The sequence below is a fragment of the Limulus polyphemus genome, unplaced genomic scaffold (assembly GCF_000517525.1).
Source record: "Limulus polyphemus unplaced genomic scaffold, Limulus_polyphemus-2.1.2 Scaffold133, whole genome shotgun sequence".
In the NCBI taxonomy this organism is placed as follows: domain Eukaryota; kingdom Metazoa; phylum Arthropoda; class Merostomata; order Xiphosura; family Limulidae; genus Limulus; species Limulus polyphemus.
Window position 1 is genome coordinate 998,098 of NW_013665743.1, and position 25,029 is coordinate 1,023,126.

Below are 25,029 nucleotides of genomic sequence, written 5' to 3' on the forward strand. Positions count from 1 at the left end.
ACTGACACGTGTCGTTTTCTTAATGGCAAATAAGAAAATGAGAATGGTATGTATCTTCACAAATCCAAAATAATCTTTCTGTTAAACTATTTTGCTTGTTAAGAAGCGACTAAGTAGTTTCTTTATAAGGATGATAAAACAAAATACAGTTACAAGAGCACTAGAAAACTAGATAGTGTACAACATTTGAAAATAGTCCCAAAACTACAAGTGACCATAGAACCTCCACGAATCCATCGTTTGACCACTCAAACTTATCATTTTAAAAAGTCTTCTAAAGAACAGTTATGGAAGACTTAGAGTTACCAGTGTCAATTAGGTAACAGAGGTAACAGATGGCTGTTATCTTTTCTGTCATCATCAAGTACAGGAAGATTGGGTAAGACGGCCACCTTAACTTTTAATGTGGTTTTACTAATCAAGATGAAATGTGATGAAAAAACAGAAGGTTTTAAAATAAATCCTGTTTTATCATAAGTTATTTCTACTAAAAACAAAATTGGAAATGGCTCCTTTTTAGATATTGAAAAAGCAATCCCATGTTATTAAAAATGAGTGAACTTGAACTGTGTGTTGTTGATTTTGTACGGCATATTCGGCTGTTTATAATTTTTCATTGTTTGAAACCAACAAAATGAAACGTCCTAAAATATATACCTTGTAACGATAAAAAATTAAAAGTGCTTGCCAAGATCAAAGTTGTTCAAAAACAAAAACTGAAGTCGCGCTTTGATTATTCACATTCGAGTCAGTCTGCCAGTGTGTTTATATGCGGGCTCACGTGAACAATAATTACATACAATTCACTCTGATTCGCGTCATAACTGATGATGCACAGAAATGGACATTTTACCAAGGGGGGCCGTCTTACCTCATTTTCCCCTATACCCTTGAACACGGGTCTCTAACTTTCTACTATAGACTTAAAGGTTTAAAGCGCAATATGTGGATTCGCTTTATTAATAACACCTTCGAAATTTGGACTAATGGATTAAACACCTTTATCGACATAAATTATTTTGTTGGTTTTTCTTTCTGTGACTAAAAAAATGTCTCATGTTTATCATTCATAGTTCTTTCTCTTACTTAAAAATAGCTAGAATTATAGTTATCAGTTCAAAATATAACAAAAAACTCAATTTTTTTACTATTTATAAATGTATATCACAATCATGAATTGTCTTCCCAGTAACGAACGTTTTTAGAGTTAATGACAACTTCAAAATATTCATCATAAGGAGGTACAAACTTGATTGAATGACTTAAATATATAATAATGCCTTCGCTTTGCATACTTTATTGCTGTTAGTGTAACTTGGTTATTACAATGTTAGGGAAACTAACTTAAACGGATGTTCATAAATATAGAATCTATTAGATCACTTTGATCTACTAAAACAGTTTTGATCCTTATTTCTTTTCAAGTGTAATTACATTGACATTTTTTTATTTTCTGTGTTACCAGTCATGGCCATGCATGAGACTATACTCAAGTAAGTAACTACATATCAACTTCAAATCTTAATTCGAAATTATAGATAGTTAAGCATGCACTTTATTATCAAAAGTTAGATTCGTTTTGTTCGTAGAAGCAGATATCCATCTGTATGTTCGTAATTAACTTAATATTGTTTACGTGATTGTAACAACTTATTATTCACATGCCATTAACTTGGGGTTGTTGTTTGCTCACAGTTATTTCACCTCATCAATTATGCCATATCAAGCCTAAAGCTGGATAAATATTCATTAATATGTAATTGTTACAATAAAAATATCATAATTTTTAATTGATTTTGACGAAAACTCTTTTACTCGTACCTATCTTAGTCCTATGAAAATTGTAGATTTCAATGGAGACTAAACCTCTTTTACTTTTTCAGATTCATATGTTTACATAAGGTATATCCTCAACAATCGGTGTGAACGTTCATTCTCTTGAAAACATCTTAATGCTTTTTAAATCACACACACACATATATATAAATGTTAGACTATCTCAGATATCATAGTCATAACTGTCTCTGTTCTTATATTTAGCAGGGAGTTGTACAAAACAGTTATTTATGAAGGAAGTTCCATGTTTAATAGAATATATGTTATAGCTAAGGTATATCAATGAATTTACCACAATAAGAACAAAAATAATACTTTGTTGTGAGAACGTTCATATATTTACATTCACTTTAATTACCTGAAAATGCTCCTGAAGAAGATAATTTATACTTACATTAATACAACCTATTATAAAATATTAAGATAAGAAATGTATATTGAATTATCAAAATATAATTATACTGCTTAGTATACTTAATAAGTAATGTATATGATTTTAATGAGTATATGAACCATACTTGCACCAGGACGAGAAGTTTAATTAGTGATTCTCGTCAAATCTCTTAGCATACTTGATATTTAATAAATAATGTATATGATTTTAATGAGTATATGAACCATACTTGCACCAGGACGAGAAGTTTAATTAGTGATTCTCGTCAAATCTCTTAGCATACTTGATATTTAATAAATAATGTGTATGATTTTAATGAATATATGAACCATACTTGCACCAGGACGAGAAGTTTAATTAGTGATTCTCGTCAAATCTCTTAGCATACTTGATATTTATATCAACACAAAAGTTTTAACATTGATTATAATATCCTGCAGATAGCACTTAATAACCACATAGTTATAATGCTAAAAACCGGTATTCGATACCCGTGGTGGGCAGAGCACGGATAGCTCATTGTGTAGCTAGCTTTGGGCTTAACAAGAAATAAACAATAATATCGACACCACTATATTTATGAAGTATCTGATATTAATACTACAAGGCGTGACTGTCAGAAACACATAATGAGTTTTGAATTAATTTGTATGACAAGTAAATATTATTGTTAGGGTTAAGATGCGTGTTTAGAGTGAATAAAACTGATAACATAGTTACCTTTAAATCGTACGTATGAATACAAATTCTCTAAATAAACAAAATAACTCCCATGGTTGATTTCAAGGCACAGTTTACTTATGAATAGCAACTTTGTTTTCCAACCAGTAACGGTTTTCAGTGACATATTTTACACTGCTTAGTTTGGTTTTATCGCAGGAATACAATTTCATCGAGAAAGAACCGCTTGCAAAATAAAATATAAACATTTTTTATGATGTAGGATTAAAGTATCAATTTCAAGGGATAAATATTTAAAAACTGGTAATTTAGTTAATAAGGAACAAATATATAAAGTAACACAAAAATTACAAAAATATTCTAGCATTTTATAAATCTATTTCTTTTGTAAAATCAATTAAGTTTTTTTCTTGTTGAATAACTTACTTTTTAAAGGTCTTTGTTTTCTGCGAATATGACGTTCTATTATTTAGTGTCGTTCTATCTAGGTGCCCTACACCAGGATGTAACGGTAGAGGTCATGTGAACGGTAACAGAAACTCTCATCGTAGGTTTGTAAACAAAAACAATTACTTAAACTTAATTATGGTTTTGTTATATTAATTGAATTGTGAGCTCCAAATAATATATCGTAAATCAGTGGCGACAACAATATGGCGACAACAAAGAAGCTTACTAAAAAACAATCAATGAATGCAACAGAGTAACAAATCAAGTCATTCCCTTTTTTTATTTATAAAATCATATTGAGAATTTTTTATCTGAGGACTTTTTCGACAAGTAATTCGATTCTAAATGTCAACTATTTTAAGTGATAACATGCATATTTTAACAAGCTTGTACGACACGATGCGAAGAGTTAAAAGGTTCTGGTTTTCATTGCTTCAATAAGAATATTAAAAAAATCGTAGTTGATCCATCAGCTTCTGTAGACAGTCAAGCAGTTCTTTCTCTATGGGCCGCACGTGGCCAAGTGGTTAGTGTACCAGACTGTGAAGCTGAGATTTCGTGGTTTGCATCTTGTTACCGAAAGAAAAAGTCATTTCCCGCACTTCGGTAAGTTATAAGAATGACGGTTGAATCTCACTATATGGTTTGACGAGAGTAGACCAAGAGATGGTGGTGGTTGGTGTTGACTTGTTTCCTTTCCTGTAGTCTATCACTTCGAAATTAAAGATGGTTAGCGCAGGTAGCTTTCGTGTAGCTTTTCGCTAAATCTAACAAAACAAACCATTTATTTATTAACAGAGCCATAAAGGTAGTGAAAGGGTTCGCCTCGTTCATAGTTTATTTGTTACTGAAACACTCAAGAAGTCCGCCTTTTTATGGAGTAATGAAATGGTTTGATTGTTTTCACGTAATCGAATGGTTGGTGAAGGCTTGAGTGGATAATAGACATGATACTTTTTTGTTTCATATATACATTCCTCTGTCTAGGTAAACTACTCGTACCTGATGATGACAAATCCTTGTCGAAACGTTATACATTTGTCACTATGCTAAACTTGCAATATACTTTTCTTCGTTACCCATACAAGCCGTCTCTAAACCTTATTCATCTCAGAAAAAGGGTTCCGCATCATCGAATTTTTACGAAAAAGTTGATGGTCTGCCTTGTTAGAAAACAGCTGAGGGTCCGTCTATATATATAAGATAGACAAAGATTACTGGTCTGCTTGTTTAAAATTGTAGCTGAAACGTTCATTTCTTTATAGGGTGGTTGAAGGTTCCGATATTTTTCATGACATAGTCCTTATGATGTAGTCGCCTACTTTATTTCGAGTCAGTCACATGTCCAACTCTTTACGCCATATTGAAGGATTCGTCCATATAATAGTGATTATTAGCTAAGACTTGAACAGAAAAGGTACAGCAAAGACGTATCTTATCAGTGAATTTAATACCTCCTATCGCTACATATTGGTTTCTTTAAAATCAATGTCCTTGCACAATATAAAACTTTAATAATTTTATGTTATCACCGTTAATGTGTATTATTTGTATACTTTATTACCAGCTAGGAAAACAATAGTTGAAATGTGCCGCACAAAAAACATGCAAATAGACTTGACTGGAATAAAAATATACTGAGTCACGTGGGGAGAATACCTTTGTGCGTATATACTTGTGTGCGTGTGTATTACTAGCAACCTAGTAACAAACGTTCTTAGAATGTGTAAATCTTATTTACTGGCTGTCAAACCCATCATAATCTTTACATTTTTAAAGTAGCTATAATATACCCAAATGAAGAAAAAACAAAAACCTTAACACTTCGCGCTGTAATACGTTCAATTTATAATAGGCTTACCCAGCCTTTCTAAATAAATAATTGTTCAAAGTTTCCTGTTTCGTACCTACTGAAGATTATTTTAAGCTGAGCTTTACGTTGTTTAACTTCATTTGCGTGTCTTTTTATGGGGTAGTATAATCTATAAGAAATACATGTGCTAAATATTATTAAAAAAACACTAATCTATAAAGTAAATGCTCATATGAAATTTGTTTCACTCTTGTATGAAATGATATCTGCACCAGCTATTTATCTAGATTTGGCTTCACACTGTTCATTGGATTTTTCTGACGCAGTCTATCCGGCTGTCCAATCGCAGCAATGGAGAAACTATCTTACAAAGAACAAAAAGTCACTTCAACGAAACCGTTGTCACAAAGGAACAGCCCAGGTGTGTATAATCCACTAACAAATGATCTATATTTAGATACATGTTTATGTGTTCATATGTGTGTGTAAACATATACATGTATTTCATACAACAATCTGCTTCATTGTACAAGGTGAAAATAGATAGAGCTGAAGAATAGTGAAAGCTATGAAATCCACTATTACACATTATACAAGAACTAAAAGTAACAAATCTCTCTTCGATACTAACTTAATAAACATACTTCTTCTTCTTAGTTTCTGTCGTTTCTAGTGGAACATAGGGCTACAACAACACTTCGCCGACGGAAGTGTTGTTGCATTTTTTATGTAGCAGATTGCTATCGGGGTGGAGTTGCTAGCCTCACGCCCAAGTGGGCATGTTTGGGGCGACAAGGACGCGAACCCGCGACCCTTGGATTGCGAGTCGAGTGACTTATACACCGGGCCATGCCGGGCCTATAATAAACATACAAATGTTTAAATTCCGCCGAATGCTTTTACTTCCGTGTAACACTCTAAATAAACCATGGAATTATTTTTGTTCGTTCCTCAATTGAACAGGTTACTTCTAGATAACGTGCCCATTTATAATTTACCAAAATATATTTAAAAAACACATTTTCATTCAATATAGACCTATTTAAGTAAGAAATTCAAAGAAATCACTTTTCCACAATGCGATCAATAGAAGGGTAAAGAGCAAGTAGTCGTAAATAATTATAAACGTTTATGAGAAAGAATAAAGCAAATTGTTGTGTGAAATATGATATCCACAGGAAGGGTAATTTAAATTATCAAGTTATTATATATATATATATATATATATATATATATAATATTTCATTATTTCATCATAAAACCTCTCAGTTCCAATCTTCTGCACAATAGCTGACAGAGGGAGGATCATAGTTTTATTTTTCATCAAAATTCTATTTCGTTTGCTAATTCATTGTGTAATATACAAATTTCAAATGAGAATTTATAGATTGTACTTTTTTTAGTAAACACGTGTACAGAATTAGCAAAGTATTAATTAAATATACACAATCAACTCTTAATACCTTAATGGGTTAAGTTTTGCCTAAGTTAGCTGAATTTAACGTCCTCTCAAAATTAAAACAAAAACTAATAATAACCTATTTTCATTTAAGACGTTATTTCTAAGTCTCCAAACGATTATTCAGCTGTACGGTTTAACTATGGTATACTGTACTCTGTAATATATCGAGAGCTTTAGCAAAGACAAAATACCCATATCCACGATCTTTTGTGTAATCGGGTCATTTTAAGTGGTGGTTTTCTGCTTTTTTTAACATTAAATTCAAATATTGCGATTTTTTTAGTATGTAAACCATTAATTAATTTGATGTATTTAGGCCTACTTTAAATGTATTTTGTTATTATCCACCTATCTTTATTTAATCCAATGAGTTTGAAACATTGTTTAACATTAGCAGGTGCACCTGAACGCGTGTTGAGGCCCATGTGCTACGTTAAACAACTGAACATTCCAGAGAAATACACAGGATATGAGGCCACGTCTACTCCACGCGCAAGTTTAACGAAGGAGATGGGGAAGTATAACAAATCGGCCACGGAATGTGTATATTATAACAGACCCATCGCACCAAAGCCAAACACTGAAGAGGCAAATAAGTCCAACATCATACTAAAACATCAGCCTGGCCTCAGGTAATGATCATTACTAACACTGAGGTGTAATAAACGAGGTATTAAGTACTACATCACAGGATCCTTAAGATGCTAAGCGTGTAAATAATATTCTGTTATTGATCCTTGACCTAATTCCAATTTGTAGATGATTCATATATAATTGATGAAAAATTACACTTTACCAACTTGAACAGGTTAAAACCATAACGGTTGTTTCTCATGCAGTTTGCTGATATAAATAGCATTTTGACCACTACTGTTTTTGTCATCTTCCAGCCGGACTGGTGACCTGTACTATTTGACGAAAGATCTCATTGGCACTTGATATAGCAGATATATGTAAATAACATATTGTTATGCATTCTTCTTCATAAGTTGTTTGAACTGCTCTAGAATAATGGTATTGATAAACCCTATATACGAAAAAGGGTTCGTATCTTAACTATCCTCTAGATAGTTATGTTTTTGCATTTACTGAAATGTCTTACAGTCTCGTTTGTTCTATGAAACGTTTAATGGATTTAATATAACGTTTGAGTTAAATATTTTCTTTTCTTCCAATTAAATTAAAAAAACAACGGTTGTATCACTTCGTAATCGTTGAGACCTTTGTTTCGTTACTGCTGTTGAGTAAGTTGGACATAAAATGTCTAACACTAAAGAAGTTGATCTCCTAGTTTACCATAAGTTTTGGTTTGATGCTTCCGCATTTCTGGATAATTATGTCTTCTGCAGAAGAAAGTGAAAAGGGTCTTTCTGTTTTATTAAATTTTTTAACGTTTTTCTCAAACTTTTCAGAACTAGTGTGAAAAAAATCTTTCATTTTTAGCCCACATCTTTTGCTGTAACCCTGAAGACTAACTTGAACAGTTGTCATAGAATATGACACCCAATTATGTTAAGTTGAATTAACGATTCAAAGCCGTGTTAAGAGTTTGCTAACATCCCATACGTTTTCCTTTCCTACATCACGAAAGATAGAAGGAATACGTAGCTTTAAGTAAGTTAAGACTAAATTAAGCATCTATCATATGTATTTCTTCCTACCCAAGTGCAAAACTTCCTTCCCAGTTGTGTATTTATTCTGTGAGTAGAAGCATGTGATACACATTCCTCAATAGAAATGTACTGCAGTAAGAGCTTAATTAAATCTTCACACATGAACTTCCAAAATAAGTCTTGATAATATATTGAGACACAATTTGTGGAAATAGAATAAATAAGATAAATTCTAACATTGTAATATCTCTATGCGGTTTACTTTAAACATACTTTACTTCTCTCTTAACTTATTCTGTGGATTAAGTTACGTCTCAAAATTGTGATGAGTGACCATAGACTCGTATATGAATTGGTTCATTAGGTCACGTAACTACCGGGTGCACGAGCTACACAGAGTTAATTACATTTTGTAAGAACGATTTGCGGCGTGTCGCCACGAATATGAGCCATGGCGCCACGATTGACAAGTTGAGCTCCTGTATCAATTAGCTCATTGACGAATTCTCGACTATTCGATAGTGCAATGTCGTTACTAGTTTGTTAAGGTTATACATTTCCCTGGATCAATGTGTCATTGTTTTATAGCGAGATTGTTAACCAATTGTAGAGCCAAAGGACTCAAAACTTGGAAGAAGAGAGTTTTCTGTGTTCTCCATGGAATTGGTAAGCTACCACAGCAGAGTTCTTAGGACAATAGTGGGATCCGGAACTACACTCCAAGCTAATCTTAGTCAACGACGTCTTCCGTAAAATGAAGGAAATTAATGTTGTTGCCCAGAAAGTCATTGCAAAATAGATGGAAATGTATCATGGTATTGTTAACGAGATGATAAACAAGCACTTAAAGCTGATGAAAGCTCATATACTCTTAAGTCACAGCTGGAAAACAAAAGTTTGTTTTATCAGAAAGGTGATTGAAGAAAGTGGAATCACAGCAATCCCATTCCGCCAAATACCATTAAAGTCCTCTTACACAACTCCAAGGTACTTTAGCGTTATTGGTCTGCGTAAACGTAGTCTTGGATGTCCATATCCACATACATTGAAATGTCTGTGGAGTATTTGTCAAGATTTGTGGTATTAAATTTAAATTGTCGTGTTTCACAGAAGCTTCTAGCATTTTCGTAACCATGGCATTATCGAGAGTGGAGAAGTAATTCCAAGGACAACCAGGAATATCATTTTTATAACTGTACTGTTTGTTCTCCATCAAAGATTTACCCGAAAACGTTTTCGATGTTTCACTTTTTTAATTATCTTTATTTTTCACTGGAGTATACCTGATGACAACAAATACATATTTGTGTACAAGACATGGTGAGGAAATATTTGAATAACATTCGTGTTAAAACTTCTTGAGCAGGAACTTTGCATTCGGAACCATACTTGCTGTAAACCAAATAGTAGTATATCAGAACGTCGCTTTAGAAAACACAACTTTTATAGTGTGTTTAATACCAAAAAGTATTCCACAAAAATCATGGAAGGCAGCTATTTTGATCATTCTACCTACTTTTCTAGTTTTGTTTTACTGAAGCGGCTCCATAAAGCATCTTCTATAACGTAAATAAACCGTATATAACCGTGTTTTTCGTGTAGCTATGTGCTGCTAGTGCTCTCTAATTAGACTTTTTTGTAATACTCACCTAAAACGCTATAATTCTTTATACAAAGTAAAACATTTGCAACTAGCTCCAGATAATTATTTTGAAAAAAAATCTTAGATTGAATACTCACTGAAAAGTTTTAGTTACTTTCAAGTTGTTGTTTTTTGTTGTTGTTGTTTAAAAAAAACAATATGAAAATTACTTTACATTAAAATCTTTATTCTTGGCTACAGGTTTAGGCTAGAACCCTATAAAGAGTTTGCGACAGGCTTCTGATGGAAATTACATTTCTAGTCAATTACCTTTATTTTAGGCTAAAGGTTTAGGCTAGAACCCTATGAAGCAATTCACGACATGATTCTGACGGAATTAGTTATTTGTAGTCATCGTTAATATCTACTGTTAATTATTAACTCTTTTGTCACATATTTTTGGACTATTGCGTGACGTAACTGGAAATTCGTACTTACCGTAGACACATTCTATAGTGATGAGACTTACAGAAATATAAAATAAAATGATATTTTAGTTTTAACATTAGATCCATATAAAGCTTCCATATTATAATATAGAGATCTCATCATCTAAATATCTTGGTTTTGAATTACACAGTTTAAATCTGTAGAGGTAGTTTTAATTACATCAGAAAAGGTTTTCAAACTTTTAAAAATGTATAAACAAAAAAGAAACTATGGTAACATTTCCATTATTTATATGTGTATTTTAAGTGGTTTCAATTACAATAATATTTCAGAACTAGATTTGAACATTTCTAAGGTTATCGAAAGATGGCACTCTTTAAAAAGATATAATGAAGCCAAAAGCTCGAAATTTGTACTTCAGAAATACTAGGAAGTAATACAGCAACTTGAGTTTTGGACACTCGTTCTTACAGTTACACCAGGAAAAAAGCTGTTTAATATAATGTGTCATTTTTCAAAATTCTTATCCATTGTAGTTCTTGGTTGCTAGTAAAGTTGTATAGATTAGTGAAGTGTCCGGCTTTATACAAACATGTCATCGCTAGCAACAATAATTTTTAACTGAGGATGGTTCATGGTCGCCATGGTTGTATGCTCTAAATGAACATCTATATATTTCTTAACCAACTAAAAGAACAGCCATAAAATATTGATGATCAGTTTCGTGTTTTCAAGAGTTAAAAAGATATGGCGAATCATATATGTTTCATTATCGTCTTTAAAATGACAGAGATTTAATATTTTTGGTCATAGTAACTGGACATTTTCAGGGCTCAGTATCACTTGGAAGAGGCTATTCCCACAGCCATAAACTTGTCTACCAAGGGTCCAGACACCGTTATGGACCTTTCCCCCACTCTTTCTCGTGACACAGTCCAGCAATCATACGAGATGGCCATGTCATCACAACCTTCACCGCTGTCCCAACAAAAGTAATTGTTTCTAATATTTTTTTTTTTTCTGTAACTGGTCTTAATCAATCAAGATATTAATCCTACTAAAAATACTTTATTCAGGACCTGAATATTTCATTACTTTAGGTTTCTGTTGTTTATTGGTTGATAAAAACGTACAAAAGGCTTAAGGCAGAATTTTATTTCTTCAAAAAGACCCAATTATCACTTGATTTTTTCGTATAAACAAAACGATTTTTGAATTCAAGTTTTGTAAAAAATTGATGCGAATTTTGGTGTTTTGGGTATAACATTAAAAACCGCTAATACATCTTTACACCTATTATATCATAGCTTTGTGGTACTACATATAAAACTTCACTCTTTATACTTTTATGGGCTTCATATCACCTGAGATCTTTTTGTGATTTGTAAATATTTCAAATAGGATTTTATTGATTTTACATAAGGCCTTGGATTCTCCAAAATAATCTTTGGGATGATTTAACCGTTCTTAACTTTTGTGCTAAAATTGTTTATTCTAAAACTATTACATATCAGGAATATTTCACTGATATCTTTTCTGTACATATAACAGTGTTATTCTTATTTAAGGAATAGTCTTGAAGTATTACTAAACATACATGTATATTTTATACCTTGTTCTCAGAACAGTCAGATACAGGTAACCATATCCTATGCAGAAGTTTTAGTAGTGCTTAATGTGTGTTATTTTAACCATGTTAATTAACAAAAGTCAATACTAACTTTTCTCTGCAGTTTATCAACAGTTATAGCGCCTCTACAGCCTCAGAAGACATCATTGTTAATCGCTCAGCGCCCAATGTATTCACACCATCCCTCAACAATGGAGCAGACAGAACCAGTAGACTTTAGTCCCAAAACGGAATTGCCCAGTAAAGTGTTCCCACCACATGTTCCCTTTTCTCAAGCAGCTGGAAGACCCTCGCCCCAATCCTTGTCCACTGCCAATACTTCCAGTCACATTACTCATCATTCTGCCTTTTCACTCCCCACCTGCTCTACTTCCGACTACAGTGAGCAGAAAATCCGCTCGTCTGCTGTACAAGGCTGTGGGGGGCATACTGTGAAGACTACTAGAGGAGAAGAACTCAGTGCCATCTTAACTCCTCAATCGTCTATGGTATCATGTTCTGTTAGGAATTCTGGAGGTCACTTACCACCTTTGCAGCCACCAGGTATACCAATTCTTCGCCCTCGCTCGCCATATGGAACTGGACACTCATCAAGCACACAACCAGCTGGCCCGTCGTCTCCAAGGACACCGCTCTGGACAAACCTTGCTCAACCATTTTCACACCGCCAAGAAGCTTCTATTACTTCAAGTCCGGGCTCTCCTAGCGTAGATTTACCATCTCATTCACTCTCTACTCCTCCCATCAACAAAGAAGAGGGTTCACAAGCAGACAGATATTCATCATCCATTGGAATTGGAACATTTTCTTCCCAATCCCTCCCTACTTCTCCCAACTCCTCACAGCAGCCTCAAAGATCTCCAAGTTATATCAGCAACAATACGTTTAGTTCAGAGTTTCCTATGTCCCTGACCAGACATGCTGAACATGGATGTGACATAGACAGGTGATGACGGGGATTCATCAAATCACGATTAGTTTGGATGTTTTCAGAAATTCGTAATTTAAAAGTATTAGAATTTGTCCGACGATTTACTGATGAAAATAATTATATATATATAAGAAAGGAATTATACATATGCAATTGTTTTGACGGTTGATGTGACATATCTAGGCATTTTTTCTAACTATACTAAAATTACTTTTTAAAGAGGGGAGTATATATATATTTAACTTCTTATTCTATAATCATTTTATAATTATATTTGCAAAGCTTATTGACAATTCCGAACTGCTTCAGTAAGTCTCAGCTTATACATACACGTGAGTTGGTTATCTAACCTGCATAAAAGCAAGTGTATATCACGTCAGGCTTGATTTCTCGAAATAGGACGAATCATAAAAGCCAAAATGCATTTATCCAGATAGAATAGTTTGATTACTCTCTGTCCATTACGATTTTATAAGTGTAGTAAGTGTTGGAACAATAAGCCTAAAGTAAAGACGTATTGTGGGATCACCTAGCATAGAGCCAAGTGCATAAAATTTATCATGAAAGTAAAAACATCGATTCAATTTTAAGTTTAAATCGTTTCTCAATTAAGATATTTTCTGTTATATCCCCAACAAACCTCTTTAATCAACGGAGACTCTAAATTAAAAAATCAACAAATATTTCCACTTTTGTTGTCTATACATTTCATTTTATACTTATACATAGACTACAATATTAGGTTATACTTTTGATGCTAAGCAGCATGAGACAACAGACATTGTTGGAACGTAGTGTTAACAAAACGCAGTGGCTTTTCTCTACATTAGAAGTTGTTAATCTAACTGATTTTTACCAATAAGTATTCTACGAATACGCTACGAATTCATTTCATGAATGATCTTAATTGATTAGCTCACAAAGGAATTTACCGATGTTTGACTGCCTCGACCACTTTTTTTTACCTCTTTGTTGGTCAAGCTTGATTTCGCAAAATTTATTTATTTCAGTTAGCTATGAAATGTGAGGTTAGGGTATACTATGGGGTGGGGTGGTAGTACTTGCCCAGTCATTTTTGACGGGCTATATGCTAGCATACGTGCATGAACCAATAAAAACTTCAGTGTTGTTTTTTTAGGGAAAAAAATCTTAAACTTTTGTTCTTGGAGTGAACATTTATGTATATCTTTGTACATAGAAACACAGATGTAAGTGTGAATTTATAAGAAACTTGGCGTTTTGAACAAGATCATACAAAATGTGATTATTTTACGTACTAAACTAAAACAGATTTAGAAAAAACACCGAGTTTAAAATTATTACCTGGTTATTGTTTTTTCGATATCCAGTGGCAGACGGCAATGCCGCTCTTAATACTTACCATTGAAAGTCTTGATTAATGGTATTTCAAGAATTTTTCACTAACACAAATACTGATTTTTAACAAAAACTAAGCCGTTTGTTATAATATTGGAGCTTATACTCTTAGTGTATGATTTATGGCAGAGGCTTTATATAAAAAGTGACAGTTGTTCAAACGGGCTATGTTATAACTCTATAACTTGACTTAGTTTTACAGAAACTGTGCTTCTATCTAATTAAGCTGTTTTATATTTTATGCTGCGCTAATGACTATACTATATATTAAGTTAGGTTGGGCATAATACTACGTGTTGCCACCGTTGGGTTAGTAGTTATTACTGTTTCTTATTCTGTATTCATAATAGACAATTACCATTGTTCATTACCCTCGCCCCCGGAAGGGGTATTGCAATCGGGTCCGTGTCTGTCTGTCTGTGTTTCCGCGCACATATCTCGAAAACTGATAGATCGATGCGCATGAACATTTTAAACAAGATGGGAAGTCAGTATGGGATAGTCCTTTTCAAATTTGATCCAGATCCTGATTCTGGATTACTTTGAGGCATTTTTTTAAAATGGGGAGATAGGGCATTTTCGCGGTTTGGGGTTAATAACTCTGTAAAGTATGATCGGATTTGTACCAAATTTCATGGACACATTAAGGTTAAGACTCCTCATCACTCTACAAAACACGATCGGGATCCTTGATCATTCTGGATCTGAGAAGGATTTTCTGAGTTTTCGAAGGTGAAATTTACATTATCCATCTCGAAAAGGAGCGGTGGATCGAGGGTATGCAATCTCTCTGATTGCTCTTGTTCCTACGTGCGTCCAGTGAGTTATGTATTGTTCAAAAACTAACCCTTTGATTAGGACAACCGTAACAAGTTAGCGCAATGCTTTACGTTATGTAACTGCTGGGTTATGTTAGGTTAATAATTTGAAATATAGCTATGTTTCAATTTGATATGATTCAGTAACGTAATCCTTGTGATAAGACAGACTTCATGCTGTAAGATAATTCAGATAGGTTAGAGTTTAACCCTTGTCATAGCATAAGCTCAGTATTGTGTAACTGTAAGAACGTCTTTAGATTAAAGATTTATCTTAACCCTTATATAAGGATAGGTTTACTGCTGTCAGACTCTCCACTATTTCGGGTTACGTTACTTCTACAGTTTATTTTAATATTACCTTATCCTTATTGTTCATGTGATTTTTGGCAAATTTGATTTCATTGCTGTATGTTATTCTTCTATAATTACTATATTTCTAGCAACTTACCACCCCTTAAGATGATGAAGACGTCTTTAAAAGGTCGAGAAAACAAAGAATTCGTACAGAATCAAACTTCTGTGTCTGGAAGTTATGTTACTCATAGAAGGTACGACAGTGAAAGAAACTGTGTTTGTTTGTTCGTTGCTCTATAATATTAGTTTTTAAAGGAACATTAGTCTACTGGAGTAAGTGATAAACAATTAGTATGTATTTGATAGGTGATTTTTAATATAACAATTAAGATGCTGCATTTCTCTCTTTAAACTAATATGCTGAACGTTTTTTGTATTTAAACCCTGTAACCGTAAAGTAAAACAGTTTGATTTATTGTTTTTTTGTTACTCTCCAGTTCTTACCTCGTTAGTCTGGCTGGCTGTCCCCATGCCGACCGTGTGCAGCTTCAACAACGGGAAGTCAAGTGAGAAAAGTTATTATTGTTATTTATAGGGAAACAAAACCCATAAGTAAATTCTCAAACTTTTCAGATTTTCCAGAGCTACTTGTAATGTACTACGTGCTATGTTTATATATACTTTACACATTCAACCAGGGTTGCCAGATTTGGCCTTTTTTGGCCAAATTCCAGAAATTTGGCCTTTTTCTACCGTGTTTGGCGATGAAAATTTAGGTTTTTCATATTGTGGACAAATATTTCTGAGTAAATTTTGGTCAATTTTCCGTACAAGTTTGGTGACAAAACAAAACCAAGAAATAGAATTCGAATTAATCTCCTGGATGCAGTCATTCGAATTAAATCACACCTTTTGTAAAATCAAATGTGTTGTAAGAACTTTGTTGCTACAATTAGTATTGTTACGACAGCGGAAGTCACGTGACCCTGGTAACACGTGATGAGTTTCTCGAATGATCATGAATTTCCTAGAGCGTTCGGAACGCCCCCTTTTTTAGATAAAGCCTACGGGATGATTGATTTAAGAGATAAATAATTGAGTCAATCAAACAGTAGGTACCGTAAGTAAAGTGTGTGTGAATCACTGTGATTTATAGCATGTGTTATAAAGGTTGTTAAGTTTAAAATTACTGTGGAAATTCTGTGTTCTAAAAAGTTGTATTAAGAAAGAATAAATTAGTTTTAATTAAGAAAGGATTTGTATCGCTGAAGTTCCTCGGAAAGAATTTATACCGGAAATTAACAAATGAGCTGATACGTAACAGTATGCTAAGCAAGTTTAAAGCAGGTGTGGTGTATTATTATAAAACTAGCATTCCCAGTAGTAGCTTTGCTAGTGAAAAACAAAAGAAGCAACTTGCCTTACAGGAAGAAGAAGGAGGTGAAGACTTAACAGTTTTCTTGTAATTTGATGCGGGTTGTTTTAATTTTTAGTGCATTTTAATTTGTTTATTATATATTATAATAAATTTAATAAAATATGATATTTTAAGTTAAATTTTTATTTTATAGTAGTGTTTTGTATGGAGTTGGTCTTTTTTTAACCATTAATGTGGCCATAAATCTCCCCAACCATCTGGCAACCCTGCATTCAACACAAGTAAATAAAACGGATATACAATTGATATCCACACTGTGCGACTAGTATAGAGAATATAAATTGATAGTGTTGTTAAATATAAGGATTGGTGTTGACGTCTTTGATCTACTTCTAGGAAAACAGGGAATAGTATAAATTAACGTCTTATGATTGGCTCTTAGCAAAAAGCCAACTTATGATGTGTTTCTAGAAAAATCTGTTACTATCATGATATACCGTGTGAGCGTTCTAGCATGTACTGTTTTGAACTTGGAAATGTAAGACCACATAATGTTGTCAAGTGTGTTATGCTATATTTAGATTCAATCTAGTCGTTTTAGTGAACTGTTTTGATGCACAAATTCAATGACAAATGTGTGTTACTGCTTTAATCAAAATATACAAGGTATTGAAGTGTACAGGTTTTAATTCTGTTGCTTCAAAAATTATTACGTTACATTCTTGATTTCTTATGTTGGTTTTCTTATTATATTTGTCGATCTTTGGCAATATTTCGAGTATAATGTTTTATTTTTCACTCAAATAGATGCCCTACTCCCGGATGTGACGGATCAGGTCATCTGACAGGAAACTATTCCTCGCACCGCAGCTTGTCCGGGTGTCCGCGTGCTAATAAACCCAAAAATGTTTTAAGACTACGAGAAGATAAAAATGATTCCGAACCTCTTCGGTAGGTTTCCGTTGGTAAATTTTAAACAAACGTAAAATCCGTAAAGTTTTGGCCATGAAATATAGAAAAGTATTATATAACAAAGTTTTCTTTGTTTTTTCACTTAAATCCTTTTAATTTAATGTGTGTACCATTAAACTGTTCGTTTTTTGTTCTTATTGTTGTTTTGGTATGGACTTTTCACTTTTTCTTCAAAAACTTGCAAAATTTTAGATTTTAGGATGAAACATTCGAGTTGAACCGGGTTTAATTTATTTAATTATTTATATGTTGCGATGCAAATATTTATAATGCAAATTAATTATACCATTTTTACATAATTCCTTTTAAAAATATATTGATTAAAATGGTTACTTTGTTCTTTATTTACCACAGCCATTATCTTATCTCTATGGTTACTTTGTTCTTTATTTACCACAGCCATTATCTGATCTCTACAGTACAGAGAGAATGTATTCCTGACAATTTTACAGCCAGACTATTCTCATGTTTTCGTTCGCGGATTGTAGCCAAGTGGTTAATGTTTCAGGCTGGATATCTAAACGTCTGAGGTTCAAGACATGATGCTGCTGTACAAGCTACGTACTTTCGGCTGTAGGCGAGTTATAATGTGACATTCATTCTGTTCAAAGAGTTGGACAAAGCCATTTTAGTAGTAGGTGCTGCTGCCTGGCCGTCTTTCCTTCGTACAGTACTTAATAAATATTAGGTACACGGCTATACCCGAGTCCGTAAGGATCTGTAACCTGCCGCCTACCCACATGCGCGTAAAATGCCGCTCAGATTTAAGCTTCCAGTTCCTCTCGTTGTTGAACAGGTTTCAGAGAAAAATGTTGTGATCGGAATATTAATATAAAAATTAACTGGCTTAAACAATAGAAGATGATGGAACAGTTGTGACATAAGAAGTAGACCTATACTCTTTCTTGTTTGCTGGGTTTGTTTATTATAACATTATTGCTAGAACGTTCTTTAAAAAATCAAGAACATCACATCTTCTATCGGATATTTAAGCCTAATTTTTATTAAATAACCCAAGATTAGAAAATATAGTTAAACACATTTTTTTTTTCATTCTTTCAAACATTGGTTTATTTGAACTGTTTAAACTTGATAATATACAAGTATTGCAAATGCTGTGTTTGTGAAGGAAAGACTTTAACATACTCTCCTTCAGAACAAGAAATATCCATAAGATATCTAACTACAAGACATGACCATTATTGCAATATAAGCTCTGAAGATTGGTCTCACTTATGGTGCTATAAATGACATTCGGATATTGCCACACAAAAGTCCTTTATGTATTGTCCGTGTCCAAGTAACAGAGCTTCAGACATTTCTGTGTAATAGTTATTAAAAGTTCTGAGGCCGAATGTCATTTATAGCAACATAAGTGAGACCAACAAAGGACTTTTGTGTGGCAATATATTTATTGTCCGTGTCCAAGTAACAGAGCTTCAGACATTTCTGTGTAATAGTTCATTATGTAAACATTTTATATAAATCCTTCCATGTAAAAAAGTTTCGTCATATTATAATAAGAATGAGATAGGTTTTATCTCATATTTCTCTTACACTTTTATCACGTTTATTCTCTTTTTATCGAGTATAAGTGTCTTTCATTATGTCTCCCAGTACAATCCTAACATCTTGTAATCAAGAATATTAGCACGAGAATTTTTAAAATGCCGTTTCATGTTATTCTCTTACTGTAGGCAACAGTGATTATTCACATTTTAGTACTTTCTCTGTATGCATCCACTAACTATATGTAAATGTACTTTTAGTTGTCCAATACCAGGTTGCGATGGTGGTGGTCATGTGACTGGAAAGTTTCAATCACATCGCAGGTATGTAATTTTCTACTAACTTATGTACTTTTTTACGTTCTTCTCTTAAATTTGTTTTGAGATTTTGATAGCATTTAGACCCGACTCTCTTTACTTTTTTTTTTCGTTGGTTGTTTTTCCTGAAAGTTTAATAAATTCATTTACACCACATCTTTTTCCTGTATGTTTTCTTTTACGAAGTCATTTTATCGTTTTTGGATAATGTGTATGTTGATAAATCTTTAAATTAGTTTCACATTTACTTAATAATTAGGTTTTTATTTGTTTTTGACAAGTATTAATATTTAACAAACAAAGGTAAGATAAGCAGCAACGATTACGTTTTCAAGTCGAAATACGGAAAACTTTCGAAACGCCGCCTTTCTACCTGAGCTCCATTTATAGAGTAGTCCTCAAAGACTTTCTCTTACAACAGTGGTTCTCAAAGTGTGGTCGGTCCGGAGCCCAGTGGTGGTTCGCGAGTGTCATCCAGGTAGTTGGCGGGCTTGTGCAAAATGTAAGTCACTGATGCGCAACGCCAAAGCCAAGGCCATGCGAGAGAACAAAACAGGTGGGGTAGGACCGTTAGGTGGTCCGCGGGGTCTTTTGTCCCGCCAAAGTGGTCCACTGACGAAAAAGTTTAAGAACCACTGTCTTACAAGTGTCACTTTGAACTAGATAGTTGCTGTCCATTTCCCCTACGTTTGTTTGTCATAAATATTCTGCCTAAACCATCAATAAAAAGAACCCTTAATCTTGTTTGCATAATCGATTTTTGAAATTTAGCTATTCAAACATTTTTCTGTAGACTTACTTGGTCTTCTTACTAATTCTATATCTGTTCATAAATATCCAAAGTTGAATAATTTTCTCCTTTTTAGCAGCACATTCTGCCAATTGTACAAAAAACTAAGTATCTATTATTTAGCGAGTTTTTTCTACTCTGTTAACGCGAATATTGAGTAGACTCTTTAATAAGTGTATGTTTATTTGCACTCCTTTTGGAATTATTTTATATATTTATGGCAATTGGAAATAAAAACTTAAAATTTGTATCTTGTACTTGTTATCATAACATCTAATACTTAACAAACTACACAGATTTACATTTATAGTTTGTAGTGCAAAATAACTCCACATTATAACTTCATAGAATTTCTCATATTTAGAATTTAAGCTGAAAACATTTGCACAATAAATAACCTCAAATGTACCTTGTAAAAAAGTATAGTATTTTATAAAGATAGATTCTGATTGAATGTATATCACAAGTTAAAGGCCTTCACATCTACTAAATATATATATATGTTCAAGATATTTCGGTTATATGTCTGCACTGGACACTACAGAACTGAAATGTTTTGAATAAAATGTAGTTTGATGAGAGATCAAGGAAACAAACATTTGTTAATTAAAACCTAAGTTCACGTATAAAGCCTGTTATAAGAGAGTGGAATTACTTAAACGCTTTAAAGTAAAACTTATGTTTTCTGATATTTTTTCAAGTGCATCCGGGTGTCCTTTGGTTAACAAGAATAGACTTCACCGGCAGGAGGCGCTTTCTATTGATGGCAAGGTTATAAAAACAGAGGGATCGGGGTAAGAATACTCGACTCAAAATCCTTTTGAAAACAAACAACAACAACAACAAAAAAACGCGAATGTTTGTTTTGAATTGTTGAGCAAAAGTACACAGGGACTATCTGTGGCGTATAACCGTCCCTAATTGTGAACTTATAACTGATTCACTAGATGAAATGCACGTACTTAACAGAATTATCCACCAATTCTTTAGCTACTCTTATCTGACTGAAAAGTGCCATTTGACCATCACTCTTATAACGCACCCACCCTAGAGTACGAAGTACGTTTTTGCGGTAACAAGACTTACAGTCCTGACACCCTAACCAGTTAGCTACGCCCAGTTCGTATCATATGGCACAAAAATTATATTTTTTTCATCTGAACATCAAAATGTATATCAGAAATATCTTAATGTTATCACGAGGCCATTACCGTCATCTCAGAAAAAAACAAAAGACTAAATATATCTTCATGTATGTAAATACCACTATATTGGTAACCCTAACCATATTTCTGATATAACCTAACAAGAAATAACAGCACCACCGAGATAATAAAAGAATAATAATATTTATTGTGGTCCCCCAATCGCTCAGTGGTATGTCTGCAGACTTATACTGCTAGAAACCGGGTTTCGATACCCGTGGTGGGCAGAGCACAGATAGCCGTTTGTGTAGTTTTGTGCTTAAGAATAAACAACAACAACATCTATTTTGCGTTTGTTTAAGAACTCTCTTCACTTAGTTCATTCAAAGGACATAAGTACAGTACAACTTAAGTCAAACATGATAATATAACAGGGATTATAAAATAATGCATAATAATCTTGCCAGAATATTGAGCCGTGATATGGACATGGAATAACAATAAACTAGATATATCTTAAAGGTTTTGGTGAACATTAATACTGCTTTAATAATAATTTGCAAATTGTTTCTGATATCTGATGTCCAGGTGAGCCAGATAAAATCGAGATGTCTTCTGACACGGCCCACCGATGGTAAGTGTCCGGTCTAAGAATCAAAAAGGACATGGTTCGCTTCCTATCGTCGCAAAAAAAAAACAGCATGCGCACTGCAATTTGAAACCGTAGGTGCACTTTAAAGATGACGGTCAAATCTCACTGTTCAGTCAGACGAGAGTATCCCATGATACCGTCATCTCAGAAAAAAAACAAAAGACTAAATATATCTTGATGTATGTAAATACCACTATATTGGTAACCCTAACCATATTTCTGATATAACCTTGACTAGCTGCCTTCCCTATAGTCTATTAGTTCAAAATTAAGGACGGCTGAGCGCTAAAATTCTGAGCAAATAGCTAAGGTGTCTAGTCAGGAAGAACATGGGTTTACTCAGAAGTAAAACGTTATTGTTAACTTAGCAATCTTAGTCAATATTCAAATGGTTTCAATACTCTTCCGGTAGATATCACGTAATGTTCATATCTTGCTGATACGAAGAAATTTGAAACAAGTTTCGTAATGACAGGAAAATATTAGTAGAAGTTATTGAAAACCTACTTTAAGTGTAAATATATTACATCAGAATGAATCTAATCAGATACTTGAGCTTTTCTCTTTAATACTTGTAACGAAACGCAATTAACGCGTTGTTGTTTTTGCTTTACTTTACGTATCTGCCATCAGATGTCCTACTCCGGGATGTGATGGAAGTGGACACGCCAACGGAAGTTTCTTATCACACCGTAGTATTTCCGGATGTCCTAAAGTTTCTCCAGTGATGATTAAACCCAAGTTGTCTGCCGATGATATGCTCTCATTAGCGGTTAAAAGTCATCCAAGTAAAATATTGTACTGCTTTATTGTTGTAATTAACCCAGACGAAGTAGAATCTCCTAAATTATTTATTACTCTTGTTAGCACTAATTATAATTAAAAGTGGTTACACTATACTTCATTGAGTATTCTAATGTAGTTTTATTCTAAAAAAATGCAACAAGTGACAAAGATATTTGGGCATGTCTAATACATAGGTTTGTCACACAATAGTTATATAAATATACCTGCTAAAGATACACATGTTTCTAAATTAATAGCATGGTGTGTTAAAGTTTGACTTCCGAGATTATTAGAGAAATTAATTAGTAAGATTTTAATTAGACGTACTTACATTGCAATACATTTTTCAAAGCAACTGAGAAAAAAATCGATGACAAGACACAGTTTCTATTATAAATGATGTCAATGGTATCTGTGAGCTCGTTTTTATGCAAAGCAAGTGTCTGGTAACCAGTCATATGATGTAATATGTACTATTGTTGTCCAAATCCACAAATTTTCATTTGACTTTACAAAGTTTGCAATCCGATAAATGAGCAAAACAAACGTGTGTTAATAAGGCGCATGACCATCTTGAGGACTAACGTAAGTCGTATATTGATGTGGCAAGCATAAAATGAACTCTGTAATAATATGACTCAAACTTCCAATTTACGTTGCTGTAGCCACGTGTCTCCCCGCATCTTCGCATAAATGCTCAATCAGATTCAAATCCTATTCGCTTGACCATCTTTTCTTTCAGGAAGTTAACCGCTAACTAGTTCAGCACAAGAAGGAGCGCTTTATCGTTCGTTACTAGTAGGTTTTGACCAAATGCACCTGTACACAACAATTCCGTGTTTTGTAGGACTGCATCCAGCTATCGTATGACATTCACAGTAGCACATAATGGTCAATGTGGTTACTAGTAGTGGACCATGAGCTAGAACAGTATTCTACCACAGCCACAAGTGCCTTTTATCTGTAAAATTGGGCTTAGATCTAAATTCGAACATTCTGCGAACACTTTCGAGTCTTGTATATCATGACACTGTAAACACAATTCACCTGTAAATAAGACATTCGTCTACCTATCGCATGATCAATCCGTGCGTTCTGGACATCAGTGGAAGCTTTTGGAGGAGAGAACATAGTTGGTCGTTTGGCACAAGGACTAACCTTATTAAGATCGTTTGCACGTTGTCTTATTGTCCAGTTGCTACTCTGAGCTGTTGATTTGGCCGAGAAGCTGAGGCCCGCGGTTTGTATCGAGCCTAATTTGTTTTTTAATTTATTTGTTTGATGTTAAGTGCAAAATTACGTAATGCTATCTGTTCACTGCCCATCATGGGTATCAAAGCCCAATTTTAAACCCTCAGGCTTACTTTTGAGCCACCAGGAGGCTGCTTTTTAAATAGTTGCGCTTTGCAAGTTCTGAACAATAGTATACCCTATCCAAGTCTGAAAACGAGTTCATTTCTTGCTAAGTACATTTTACAAGACATTCTACAGCGATTATGACTGACAGAATACTAGCTGCCACATTGGTCTATACCTCAAAGAAAGGTCCAAATATGGTCGTTGAGTTCCTGGAACGTTTTCTATTGTCGTATAAGTATAGGTAGAATCTCAGAAAGCTCTCATTATCCTTTAATTCATTTAAACACTTTATATTGTGATATACATATATTTAGATATATATATGACATATTGTTGGTGTGAACGTGCTTTGTAGTCACTATGAGAAAAAACTATACTCTGGATAGGTGGAGTGAAGAAAAAGTGTAATTGGCCACTATTCAGTTCTTCATATTATATAGCCACACAATAGTAGATATGGAATGATGTAATAATAAATGAGCTTAGTATTCCGAAAATTGTTAAATTTCGAAGTCTAAGTTCAAGACAGGTCCAGTTCAATCTACACTTTGATACTTTTCACTGTGATATAGATCCAGATCATCTCTCTTTGTTTAACTTGTGTTCAAGGTTGCTGATGAGGAGTGAAAGCCTCCGAAACTAGTAGAGCCCAATAACATACATTGGTGAAGGTGTAGATTGAACTGGACCTCCCTTTAATTTAGACTTCGAGATTAAACAATTTTCGGAACAATAAGTTTATGTATTATATATATATTAGAACAAAAAAGATAAGACAAAACAGGAA

At 33.6% G+C, this 25,029-nt stretch overlaps 1 protein-coding gene across 1 annotated transcript in view; it reads left to right on the top strand.

Annotated features, from left to right (window-relative positions):
- Window positions 1-25,029, top strand: part of LOC106473721 — a gene marked incomplete at its 3' end in the record, with an annotated part of 188,441 nt that overhangs the window by 161,555 nt on the left and 1,857 nt on the right. Inside the window, exons 7-18 of the mRNA XM_022403174.1 lie at window positions 1,466-1,493; window positions 3,400-3,462; window positions 5,501-5,595; window positions 7,031-7,268; window positions 11,112-11,273; window positions 12,015-12,857; window positions 15,481-15,588; window positions 15,832-15,900; window positions 17,520-17,663; window positions 19,454-19,516; window positions 21,002-21,094; window positions 22,731-22,885. Coding sequence (XP_022258882.1) covers window positions 1,466-1,493; window positions 3,400-3,462; window positions 5,501-5,595; window positions 7,031-7,268; window positions 11,112-11,273; window positions 12,015-12,857; window positions 15,481-15,588; window positions 15,832-15,900; window positions 17,520-17,663; window positions 19,454-19,516; window positions 21,002-21,094; window positions 22,731-22,885 — 2,061 coding nt within the window. The remainder of the gene's footprint in view (window positions 1-1,465; window positions 1,494-3,399; window positions 3,463-5,500; window positions 5,596-7,030; window positions 7,269-11,111; window positions 11,274-12,014; window positions 12,858-15,480; window positions 15,589-15,831; window positions 15,901-17,519; window positions 17,664-19,453; window positions 19,517-21,001; window positions 21,095-22,730; window positions 22,886-25,029) is intronic.